A 12,107-nucleotide genomic window follows, 5' to 3' on the forward strand; every position below is an offset into this window, starting at 1 on the left:
TTGAAAATATCTACACCGTGCCATTAATTTAACTTCAACATCCGCACAGACATTAACTGTGTGGAAAAAATACACCAAAGCTAAGAACACGAAAACCTGCCTAACCTAGCTAGGAAAAGAAAAAAAAAGGAAAATGGTTCTCGGGCCGAAACAGCAGTGAAACTCGCAGAAAATTTTGCGTATCCTGATTTCAACACTTGCGTTACATCGATAACAAAACGGCTGATGGCGTTAACATGGGATGCGTTGATCATTACCTACAGTCGCTCTGGTTTTAAGTGGAAATAATAGATTTAATTTTGACTGTTCAAGGTATAGGAATGAAATCGAAAAATAAAGACAAGCAAAAAAAAAAAAAAAACTTAGTCAATAAAACGGGAAAACTTGTCAGGAAGAAGCTTATCACCGCAAAATCACAAACCTATTGTTTATTAAAAGAGAGCGAAGCGAGACAGTCACACGTATGACAGTAACAGTGTCTCACCTTCTTGACGGCCGTAAATCACCGACTTTAGTCCCACTACCCTCTGCGAGCCTGCGCACCTTCCCTGAACCTCTGATAAGTGCTGGGAAAATGGTTATTCATGCTAACGCAGCATTATCTAAATTTAAAGATCTTGTAACTGGCTTCCGTTTGACCGACGCAAGAGCCGTACCAAACTCAATTTTTGCTCTATTATAGACTTGTTTGACTCTCGGAAAGTTGCGCTCAATGTCTGTTAACCGTTTAACACATGAGAGTGGCTAACATATCACTCCTCCTACAACATCCATACTTTATCCAGCAGACAGGTAATGAGAATACTCAAATTTACCAGGTAGAAGTTGTTATCGTGCCTCTAACACCAAATTCTCGTAATTTATTAACAAGGAATTGTATAACAGCTGGAGGGCAGATCAACTATTAAGTCATGGGTAATTTCCTTCCATACTAATTGACGGTGAAGCATAGTTCAAAATTTAAAGCACGGTACGAGAGTCTGGAATGGGAAGAATAACAAGACCTTTATACCAACATCTTTACATTTTCCCCAACATCAGTATCCATATTTGCCTTTCTCTTTCTTACACATTTCCTTTGGTACTGACGAAGAAAAATTCGTTTAGATTTTAAAGCTTCTTAGGTTAGCAATCATTTCCTTCACTCTCATGATCTTAATAAATAATTCTGTAGTAAAACTGTGAGGAGAAAATGAGATCCTAGCCACTCTTAGAGTTAACCCTTAAACTCCCATGAGTGACCAAGACAGAATTTCCCCTTACAGTATCAATACAAAATCAACCAGATAAGTGATGAGAATAAAGAAAAATATCAATTTAGGGATAATTAGCTGATCAAATACTAAATTCTCTGAACATTATAAGAATTGTATGGTTGACAGTAAGGAGAATTAAAAATTTGAACTGGGAGTAAAAGGGTAAATTGTGATCTTATTTTTGGCAATCAGGATTGTCATCACTGTCATTAATTACAGTGTGAAAAGAGCAGTTATGATGGGCTGAAATGCATAACTTGGAATTAATTGACCTAAAGGCAGTCTTCTATTCTGCTCAAATCATCTTATTTGCCCCAAATTAATGGCATGACCAGATTGTTGTATTTTTTTGTGAAAACTGATATTGAGATGCTTCATATAAAGTTTATTAGCTGACAAATATCAATCTCATCAATTATCCAAATGAAAAATCTCTCAGTTTTTCCTTTTTCAAGCAGGCCAAGTCTCCATTTTGATATCTTTTGCAAGTCACTGAAAATATTTAGATTTCCATATTCCCTTGAGAATCTCAGACTCCATACAAATCGCCGAGTCTCAATATTTCTTCAAAAATTATTGTTCAATTTCACACAAGTTGTAGAATTCTAAATCCTTGTCTTTTTTCCAACCTCTTTTCTTTGCATTCTCCTTTGTAGTCTCAACCAATTTTTCAATGTTTTTCTTTGCTTGCTCATACTCTTTCTTGTGGAAGAGATGTTTAAGCATCAGTGCTCCTCCAAGATACAGTGAGTCCGAAAAGCGGGCCAGCTTTAAAAGAGTCCAGGTGAAGCCATCTACTGCATGTCCCGCTAGTGCGATCATCTGTATTTCCTTAACAAGTTCATTCTGTGGCACTGGAAAATCAAAAAATCAAAAAGCATTCCACTTTGAAGTCATTTTGGAAGAAGTACTGGTAGACTAAGGGGGATTTGGGGGTTCAGTCACACCCTTGCAGAGGGTTTACTGACATCAGAAAAAAATGCAAAATTTAAATTAATAAATGAGGTAATTGTAAATCTTGTGAGTTGAGCTGACCATTTTTTGAATTGCAAGAACACACAACCGATGATCATTTCAGCTCAGTCTGGAAATAATTTATCTTGATACAAAGAGTAATATTTTGATAATAAAAGGTGAGCTGTTAAAAAATGCTGACTTCGCTTCAGAGTATCCTAAGTCGAATATCTCAAGGGTTAGAATTCAAAATTGTGTTAGGGAAGGTGTCACCAAATCCCACAAATGGCAACCATCTAATTTGAGCCTCCTCTTTACAAGTCAAAGAAGATCAGTCTTAGTCCACCACTTTACATCAGATGATAATGGCTAATGCTCTCTCTGCCACAATTAACAGGTAAGTATTTTCTCTTTATGCCATCAAATCCATCATGAAGCACACACACAATGAGAAGGAAGAAAAACATAACCAAGGAATAAGACAAAACATGAAGCTCTCCTCACAAACATTGTAAGAAATGTAAAGGTGAAGTCTGTAACCAAGCCTATTGGCCTACTTAGCCAGAGTTTATCTCAGTTTCCATGTAGCATGAAGCAACGAGGAGTATTACTACTTCCCCCCAGATGGGAAGCTAGTTCAATGCAAGGTTACCCCCCAGGATTTTATCAGGCTTCTCTGACATTTTGCCAGAACTCATTTAGACTCCTAGGTAGAGAGAGGTGCTGTGAGAGGAAAGTGTCTTTCCCAATAATACAATGCATTGATCCAGCCAGGTCTTGAACCCAGGCCTCTTGACCCGGAGTCCAATGCACTGATCAGTTGGCCACTGTGTCTGCCATATTGTAAGAAATGTAGGAAAGGAAATGAGGAGAGTTGATACTGGCATCATGTAGCCCTTTAACTCCCATGAGTGACCAAGACAGAATTTCTCTTTACAATATCAATACAATATCAAGCAGACAAGTGATGAGAATAAAGAAAAATATTAATTAGGGGATTATTAGTTGATCCAATACCAAATTCTCCAAATTAACATCACAAGAACTATAGGGCAGACAGTAAGGAGAATTACTTATTAGATCTTGGGAGTTAAAGGGATAAGGGAAATAAAAATACACGTTTGTACCTGCATTTATGACTGGATACCTAACAGAAGTTCCAAGTAACCTGGGCTCTTTCTTCATTAACCCAAGATCCACAAGGCTGTCAAATGTAGCCGACACACAGCTTGGCTTGTGGTAATTTGAACCTTTCAGTATCCATTTAGACACACTGCGTGGCTTGTCAGGATGTTTACGAGTGCGTTCCAACATCTGGTTGAACATACAGTTGTCTAAGTAAGAGTTTGTTGGTGTGAAATCTTTCACCTTTGGAGAAACAGAAATATAAAAATATAATCTTAAAATCAATGAATTATAAAACTCTAGGGTAGTAACAACCCCCTCCCACTCCTCCCCCCCAGCCCCATTGATGACACTATTCACACAAGTTCTTAATCAGAAAGAGGATACAAGTGCTTATGTAATGCTTGTAAACCCCCTTCCCCCCCTCCCCTCAGAAAAAAGTTGCCCACCTCAGTAAAAAGTTTTTCTGAGACCTGATCGGTAATTTTTTTCAGACCTGCCCATCACCTATGGAACAACACTTTCAGCCCCCCCCCCCCCCCGCGAAAATCTTCTGCACGACAACGATGAAGAGGGGGGAGGGGAAGGAGCGTATCGTTGGAATTTTCCGAATAATTTAGTGTACTTTACAACGTAGTTGTAATCGATATTCGAACTAGCCTTAATCAATCCTTTCTTTTCATTTGATATTCTAAATCACACAATAAAAATATAATTTTATTTTCCCTCACCTGAAGTACCATCTCCTTATACTTCACACCCAGACAGGACGCCTGTGCGTCTTCAAAACTGACTTTGCCAAGAACGTACAAGTCGATGATAACAGCTGCCGAAATATTTCCAAAATGAGGCGCACTTGCCTTCCTTCCAGGAACGTCGCCAGTCGATTGGTCATGCCATAGCAGACACAACGCTTGAGATATTTTAAGGTTTCTTTCCTTAAAGCATTCAGTAACGAATCGGTCCGACTGAAAAATTTCTAAAAGGTTCTCTGCCAATTTCGGAGAGTAATCTGCATCTCCGTCCGCCATACGTTTCTCGACTCAACTCGATCGATTTCACCGAAAAGATCTGTCTATTTTCTCCAGCAGCGTTCTTTATATACAGTAGCTGCCGGCGATAATTACATCACAGTTACAGATCAAGTTAAACGAGCATTCTTTTTGCGTGGGTAGTTCAACCATGACAACAAAAGCGATATTTTTAACTCAACCTGTTTTGACCCGGTTTTCGCCATCTTGAATTTAATTTTCTCAGGTACAGACCAGGGTCCAGACTCCTTGCTCTTTCTATTTTTAGATTCTGACGAAAAGTTTTCAGAGCTACTCGCGAGAATCACAAGACCTAGTTACTCACAACTTTTTTTGTTACTCACGATCTCTTCGTGGCGTTAAAATTAGTTAATTTATACCCACGTTAGCAAATTTTTTTCAACAATAGTTGACACTATCAGAAGAAGGGCTTGCATCTGGAATCAATTTAGGGAAGGTACGTTTTTTCTTGGGGGGGGAGGGCTGGGGCCTCAGAGGGGAGGGTCATCAGTGAAAATGAGCACCAAAGGGGGAGGGCTATACCCTCTTTTTCAGCTATTCAAGGGGAGGGTCACACCTTTTCCAGAATTTTTAATGGAGATTTTTGTGATGTTATTTTCCATTTTTCTTTAACAGACTAAGTTTTTTCTTTTCAATTTGTTTCTTTTAATTCGGTGCAGGTACTAGTTTTACCAGGTTACTGGGTGTCTACATGTATATTATTCCATGGCACATAATATTTTTCTAGGAGTACTCGTGTCCTTTTCCGTCCGTATCGTGACGTACTTGACTCGGGTATGGTTTCTTGTTCCAGCTTTTGTCTATCCGCTGCCTGATCTCCTGAGTCATTAGGCTCTGAAGAGCTACTGTGGTAGTGAGGGGAGGGTCACACTTTTGTCAGTCACCTAAAAGTGGGGGGGTCAGGGTTTTTTAATAAAAACATGAGGGAGGGCCAACACTTTCTTTTGGAAAAAATACCAAAATTCCCCAGCCCTCCCCCCCCCCAAGAAAAACGTACCTTCCCTAATAGTCACTCCCTAATAGTTTTCTCCAGATTGTCCCCCATTAAAGAGCATTTCAAGAAGCCCAAGGTTCTCTCATTTTAAATTTTCCCTACCTCGCTCGTGTAAGAAAACTGTTCGCGTTTTTTATCGTTAAAACGACAGTTTTAAATTTTAATACATGCTAAAAGCAGACTATTAACATACAACAGGTCTGCAATACGTCTAAATAACTGTTTCTTCAAGCGCTAATCATCTACGACAGAAAGCTCAGTACAACTTGGCATCTTTACGGTCTGCCATTTTGGTGGCCAATGAAAGCCAGTGGAAAAAAAAAATATCCAAATCGACCGTTAAAGTTTCATTAGATAAAACGATCTTAAATACAATACGAGTTTCGAGAGATTATAGCATGACTATAATTTCGTCTCATTCAATGCTACGATTCTTGATTCATTATTCCACCCGCTTCTATCTATGGCCACACTTCTCCCTCCCCTCCCTTCATCTTGTGGGTTGAGGTTTGTGTCAGGCATTCTTTTTCAATAATTTGAATGTCAAAAAAGGTATTTCTGTTTTGCTGAACCGACAATAATTCAATCGTCATTAGTTACAATATACATCACAATGTAACAAATTACAACTGATTTACAGCCTACGCGTAGCCGTACCCTCCCTCCCCCCATGGTTAAAAGTGGGAGGGAGGGTACGCCTATACGTGGGCTAAGAAAAATATGACGCATACTGGTACCGGATTGGTTTTCAGGGGGGTGTTTTTGATTTTAAAGATACTAGTAATGGAATTAAGTCATCACGATTGCAAGGTTAAAGGATGGTTCAAAAGAGGAATGGTTGGCTGAGAAATGGAGCTTGATAGAATTGTAAGATTTCTTTATTGATCTTTCATTTCGATAACTGTTTTATCCCTTGGTTTGACACACTGTTACTAAAGCTAACCCTAGCTAAAGGGTTGTTTTCTTTTTCCATTACACTCCATGAATTTCCTTATGAACTGAAACAAAAAACAATTTGAACTATTGCATGGACAGGATAACTTTTCATATATTCACAGTCAATCAGAATAACTCAGTCTTCACACTGTTTTCTCACTGCTTACAATGAAGCACCTAAATTGACGAAAGTTGCCCTCTTCAACAAAGGAATCTGTCAACAAATTCCAAAATGACACTTAGAGGTAATTTCCTGACACAAATTTGAAATCAAACGTCTCGGGGTTGAAGCCAGTTTTCATTTAATTCAAAAGCCCTACGACATGAAAATTTTTGTTGACCACGAACAACAGGGCAATTTGGGACACAAAAACAGTGACTAAATCTAATAATTTCGCGTTTCAAAAGAGAGGATGCGATCACCGAGAGTTTCGCTGGAATCGCTCACGTCAAAATTTGCAAAAGTTTACATTTCTTTCGACCAAGATAAAGCACTTAAGGAGGCTGCGAATTTCCTGTGTTAAAGTAGGCAAGAAAAGGAAAAAGTTTTATTGCTTTCATAGAAATATGGTAAAAAACACTTGAAAGCTGTTAATTGAAAAATGAATCAGGGTCACGCCCTATAAGCGATTGTGGGTATGACAACCTGGTTAAAACGATTTTCCGCCTCTAGCTCATACTGAACTCCTAAGGGAACTTAGCTTCTCTGAGATTTTCATTGCAGTTTCTCTGACGTTCAAAACTTTGCTGTGGCTCTTTGGTTGTGTAATTAATAGCGATTCAAGTGAACGTATGGTTTACTTAAATTAACTTTTTGAGTGATGTGAGGGTTCATTACGAGAGAAATCAAATATAAAACCACCAATAACTTTAAGATCGCCCTGTGCAGAGTAAAATCTATCAGCCGAGAGAAGTGTAGAGGGAGAGATCGAGAAAAATGAGAACGAAAACGAAAATGCAATTCTCAGTGGGCTTCGTAGTTCTTTCTTGTTGTGCAGCAGTTTTGCGAGTGAGTAAGCTCGTTTGAAGTCACTAGTTTAGATGCTCAGATAATTTTCAATTTCAAAATCCTGAACACCATTATCATGCAAAAACGAATTTCACAACGTATGAAACAGTGAGTCTTGAGCCTGAAGAACAATTCAAAAGTCAGATATTTTTTTCAAAAACAATCAAGTCTATGCATTAAGATTACAACGTATGAAACAGTGAGTCTCGAGCCTGAAGAACAATTCAAAAGTCAGATATTTTTTTCAAAAACAATCAAGTCTATGCATTAAGATTACAAAAAATGATCAAGCCAACTTATACCGGAGACAAAATTAATGTCATTTCATTGGAAACCTGATAAACCATTGGAAAAGTGCGTTCAACCGGGAAGGCCGATTTCAAATCTCTGTTCTTTATGAACACGAGACATCAAACAGCTGAATTTTTACGGTCTAGTCACAAGAACTGAGATATTTTGTGACTTTCCTGGTAAACATTCCATTTTCAAGTATTTTTTTCTTTTTTTATTAGTTTCATCCCACACAGGGGAAGAAAAGATCATTCGAAGTACTGATCAAACATCAAGGCAAAATGTTCAAGGAGGTTGTGGAAATCGATGTTAAAGGGAAAACGGAAACATTTCACGTTCCATTGCAAGGTGACCTCGAAGCAGCGGAAATCATTAATGATTTTCGTAAGGTAAGCCACTGGCCAGATATGACATCGAAATCAGTAAAATAGAAATAGAGCTCATTTTTGGTTGAGTGTCATAATAGGAAAACTAAAAGAAACCACAATGACCAATCAGAAGGAAGTTAAATGTCACGTGACCGATGACAACTCACAGTAAAAACAACTTAACTACTTAAAGCACGGAAAACGCGATTGAATGAGATTGAATTTAGTTGTGCGCTTCATTGGTCAAGAGGCAAACTAAACGACCGATTAAATATTTTGAGAACTTACGAAGTTACCTCGAGCGCTTCATTCCTCTGGTAAACCCATTTGGGCACGTTTTCTCTGACAGTGACTCGTTCCTTTCAGGTATTTCCTGATGTAAGTTGGGCAAAAGAACTCCAGATGATTGTTGGCCTAATAATTTCTAAAACGGTTTTATGTGTTTCAGAAATTGATGATGATCAGCTTACCACAGAAACAAATGTGCTTTTTGACAAAGCTCACTGGCAGAGTGCCACGCCCTACCAAGATGGCCAAATCCTTTAGAAAGGTGACATACTCACTGTGATTATTTTCTGGCTTATACCAAGTAAAAAAATTGAAGAAAAAAATTACTTGTGTCACACTGAAAATTCTCCTTTCTCCAGGCAACAATGGATGGTAAGGAATTTCCATTGGAGAAATTGACAATTACCATGGAAACTAAAGAGTTGATATATGACCTGGGTGATCTTAGCTACGCCATGAAGAAAATGTGTGAGGGTTTTCCTATTTACCACAGTGAGCCTGCTAAAGATACCATTTCCATCTCAGCAGTTGCTGATGAAGGTAAATGAAAAATCATATAACTATAAAGAATTAATCTGGAGACTTGTGAGTCAGTCTTGATACTGAAAGATAAGCCTTTTTAATTGGGTGGAAGGCATCAGTCAGTCTACTGGCCCGCCAGTCAATCAATCAGTTGGTCAGCCAGGCAACCAGTCAGTTGATAAGTCAATCAGTAGTAATTCAGTCAGTCAATCAACCAATGAATCAGTCAATTAGGCAGGTAGGTATTAACAGGCAGTAGGTCAGTCAGCAGGCTAGTTATTCGATGACTCAACCAGTCAGCCTATTAACCATTCAAACATGCCCATATGGTATCATTTAAATGTGCTCTTTATGGCAAACTCTTGACCATAAGCCAAACCCCTTCTCTTAAGCTCAAATTTTTCTTACTCTGCCTTGGATTTGTGCAAAAATTGCTCAGCTCATAGTCAAATAAATAGAGTAGATAGTCAGTCGGTCAATCAGGCAATCAGGCAATCAGTCAATAAACCAGTCCACCAATCAACCAACTGAACAATCAATGGATTAGTCAGCCAGCCACACCATCAGTAAAAATGTAAGTTACTCAACCAGCCAGTTGGACTGTTTGTCAGTTGATCAGCAGTAGATTTGATTACTGAGTACCTCGCTCAATGTTTAAGCAAGTCAATCACAGAAACTGACCAATGGTTGGTCAACAAATCCCATTTGCTCTCTCTCAACTTTGTAATAGTTAAAACTTTGCAAAAAATAATTAATTTGTATTGGTCTTCACCATGATTACTGTATGTTAATGGTTGCAATATGTTTCAGACAGGATTTCAGGTGACAATAGAAAGCCTATCCATCTGCGTTCTTGCTCCAGCTCTGTTTGTTCCACCTATCAATACTGTTACTTGACCTGTGCCTCATCAACATGCATGGTGTGCAAAGAAATGCAAACTTGCATACCTATTGATTGTTAAGTATTATTTTAGTTTAAACACCTCACATCCCAGCTATAAATCTGAACAAAGTGATGATGGTTTTGAAAAGGTATTAAGGCTGTAGTTTACGAGTTCTGATGGAAAATGTACTGTTTTGTAACAACTAGTAAACTTTTCAGTCAAAAAATAAATTTGTATCACATCACATTGTAGCATCACATTGTAAAAGTCCACCTTTATCTTACCATAAAAAAATTTCATAATTTCTTGTAGAACCATTAAGATCTAAAGAAACTGACTGCATAGCCAGTGTCACTCACTCTTTATTTTTTCAAATCTGTTCCTAAATTGATTGCTTAAGAGATACACAGCAAAAACTGGGTTCTTCACTTTAGTTCAAGTAATGATGTGATGATGGTATTTACACAATGTATATACATTAAATCTAATGTGGACAAAGAGCTTGTTGATCTCTCAGACAACACAAACTAAAAACCCACAAAAGGAGAGTTATATAGCACTACAAAGAGAATGTTGCAGATGCCTGAGCAAGTCCTTGTCGCCTGAAAAAAAATCAATCAAATAACCTTAATAAAATTTACAGTTGCTACCAAAAAAACCATGTTTCCTTCAAAACTGTAATTTTTCATCCCTTACAACCAACTTTGACAAGTTCTGATGTAGTTTATTTACAGTAGCTAAAATTCTAAATAAGCTAACTTACGCCTCTTTCAAAAATGTCTCTGCACTGATTCTGTCCATATCACCACCAGGAGGGTCTCTATCAAACTTTTTCACACCCATTGTTTCAAGTCCTGTGCAAAAAACAATAGAGAATAAGGTGCATAAACTATCTAGATACCATATTATAAGCCTGCAGTTTAATGTGCTCCATTTATGCCACTCCCTCAAATTGGTCCTTGCTCCCTTAAACAATTTCAATTCCCAGATTTTGTTAGTAATTCTCCTCATTGTCTTCCATTTGATTCTAACAATGTTAGTTCAGAGAATTTGCTTTTGCTTTATTATGGTTACTTTTCTGATTGATCCTGTATTGATTTTGTGTGGAGAAATTCAGTCTTGGTCACTCACAGGGGTTAAAGAGTTAAGAAGAGAGAGCTCATTTCACAAACCAGGGCGTGAAATTAATTTTTTTTCTGATAGCCACTTGGCTCCTAAATTCTTCAAAGTGGTAGCCAATTCAAAAAAAGTTGGTCGCCATTTTCAAAGACAAACAAAACCTTTTTTACGCTGTCAGTGCTCTAGAGAGACCCTCCAAATTAAGTTAGGGGAAAGATGTGTAACGTGCTACAAAGGGGACACTAGGAGGGATGATATACAACTCTCAAGCTCACCTAAATTCAAGATGGCGTCTAGTTATCGATCAAGATGCATGTGCTACGTTTTGGAAACAAACTTAACGAGGAAGTTTGCCACGGATTTATCTTTGCAAATCTTTTTAATTCACGATATCTCTTGGTAAGGTTATGATGAAACATTCTAGTCGCCAATTTGGCGACTAATTTTCAGGATTTGGTCGCCAAAGGGAAAAATTTAGTCGCATTGGTGCCTGTATTAGGCGCAATTTCACGCCCTGCAAACAGCTGTTGGTTAGCAAGCAATTAGGCAATTGCTGTAAGCTACTGACAATGCTTGCTATTAGTTTAACGGCATCAAAACTTTGCAGGATCGTGTACAACAACATCATCCTCCTGAAAATATCTCATTTAACTTTTAGATGATTTCATTCTTTCAATTCAAAAAAAAGTTTTTCTCCAAGATCCTTGGATAAAACTTTATAAATTCTATGCAATGGAATAAGGTACGATGAAATGAGTTAAACAGATATTGTAAAATAAAAGAAAAACTGACCTTGTTTGTACTGTTCATATGTAATAAAGCCTTTTCCTGTAACGTCGAGCATTCCAAACAACGATCTTACGTTACTGTCATCAAATATGCACGGGTAGTTTCTCTGCATTGTTCTTGCATCTCTTAATTTTTCCAAGAATTGTTTCATGTAAGCCTTCGGGTCCTCTGTCAAACAAACAAGCAGAGTTACATATACATGTAATAAAGTTCCCAACGACATATTGTTGAATATCCAAAGTCTCAAATATTTTTCATTCACATTGCCAGATTTGCTGCCAAAACATCAATCCTAAGCTGTGTAAATTATTCACCTGGTCTTTCATAGATCAACTGTGCAGTTAAGTTCTCAAATAGTTCCATAATACAATGCCTTTTAACGTATTCTTGCGCATCGTTCTCCTTGTTCGCCATTTTGATTTTGCATCCTGCTAAGGTTGCTATAGCAACAAAGCTTTGTCAGCGGCATTTAGTCTCATGCCCAGTGCCTGTCATATAGATTGCTACGGAATTTTTATTC

At 37.9% G+C, this 12,107-nt stretch overlaps 3 protein-coding genes across 3 annotated transcripts; 1 reads left to right on the forward strand and 2 right to left on the reverse strand.

The window, feature by feature from the left end:
• Positions 1–831: 831 nt before the first annotated feature.
• Positions 832–4,601, reverse strand: LOC113677922 (uncharacterized). The gene is made up of 3 exons (XM_027194784.2): positions 4,067–4,601; positions 3,338–3,578; positions 832–2,110 (listed from the first exon to the last, which is right to left on the reverse strand). Exons 1-3 carry the CDS (start codon positions 4,364–4,366, stop codon positions 1,830–1,832), a joined length of 822 nt encoding a protein of 273 aa, XP_027050585.2. The 5' UTR covers positions 4,367–4,601; the 3' UTR covers positions 832–1,829.
• Positions 4,602–7,177: 2,576 nt separating this feature from the next.
• Positions 7,178–9,921, forward strand: LOC113677859 (uncharacterized). Its single transcript, XM_089191011.1, has 5 exons — positions 7,178–7,326; positions 7,839–8,006; positions 8,434–8,535; positions 8,633–8,813; positions 9,606–9,921. Exons 1-5 carry the CDS (start codon positions 7,255–7,257, stop codon positions 9,755–9,757), a joined length of 675 nt encoding a protein of 224 aa, XP_089047137.1. The 5' UTR covers positions 7,178–7,254; the 3' UTR covers positions 9,758–9,921.
• Positions 9,922–10,025: 104 nt separating this feature from the next.
• LOC113677858 (EF-hand calcium-binding domain-containing protein 10) lies at positions 10,026–12,057 on the reverse strand. The gene is made up of 4 exons (XM_027194697.2): positions 11,902–12,057; positions 11,591–11,755; positions 10,443–10,533; positions 10,026–10,281 (listed from the first exon to the last, which is right to left on the reverse strand). Exons 1-4 carry the CDS (start codon positions 11,999–12,001, stop codon positions 10,239–10,241), a joined length of 399 nt encoding a protein of 132 aa, XP_027050498.2. The 5' UTR covers positions 12,002–12,057; the 3' UTR covers positions 10,026–10,238.
• Between the last annotated feature and the right edge of the window lie 50 nt (positions 12,058–12,107).

Source organism: Pocillopora damicornis, chromosome 13, assembly GCF_964200805.1.
Source record: "Pocillopora damicornis chromosome 13, jaPocDami1.2, whole genome shotgun sequence".
In the NCBI taxonomy this organism is placed as follows: domain Eukaryota; kingdom Metazoa; phylum Cnidaria; class Anthozoa; order Scleractinia; family Pocilloporidae; genus Pocillopora; species Pocillopora damicornis.

Excerpts from the sequence above, each read along its gene's own strand:
- LOC113677859 (XM_089191011.1), top strand. The coding sequence starts at position 7,255 with ATGAGAACGAAAACGAAAATGCAATTCTCAGTGGGCTTCGTAGTTCTT. Across the intron at positions 7,327-7,838 it reads GTTGTGCAGCAGTTTTGCGA|TTTCATCCCACACAGGGGAA; the intron begins GTGAGTAAGCTC and ends TTTTTTTATTAG. Across the intron at positions 8,007-8,433 it reads TCATTAATGATTTTCGTAAG|AAATTGATGATGATCAGCTT; the intron begins GTAAGCCACTGG and ends TATGTGTTTCAG.
- LOC113677858 (XM_027194697.2), bottom strand. The coding sequence starts at position 12,001 with ATGGCGAACAAGGAGAACGATGCGCAAGAATACGTTAAAAGGCATTGT. Across the intron at positions 11,756-11,901 it reads GTTGATCTATGAAAGACCAG|AGGACCCGAAGGCTTACATG; the intron begins GTGAATAATTTA and ends TTTGTTTGACAG. Across the intron at positions 10,282-10,442 it reads GAGACATTTTTGAAAGAGGC|GCGACAAGGACTTGCTCAGG; the intron begins GTAAGTTAGCTT and ends ATTTTTTTTCAG.
- LOC113677922 (XM_027194784.2), bottom strand. The coding sequence starts at position 4,366 with ATGGCGGACGGAGATGCAGATTACTCTCCGAAATTGGCAGAGAACCTT. Across the intron at positions 3,579-4,066 it reads ATAAGGAGATGGTACTTCAG|GTGAAAGATTTCACACCAAC; the intron begins GTGAGGGAAAAT and ends GTTTCTCCAAAG. Across the intron at positions 2,111-3,337 it reads GTATCCAGTCATAAATGCAG|TGCCACAGAATGAACTTGTT; the intron begins GTACAAACGTGT and ends TTGATTTTCCAG.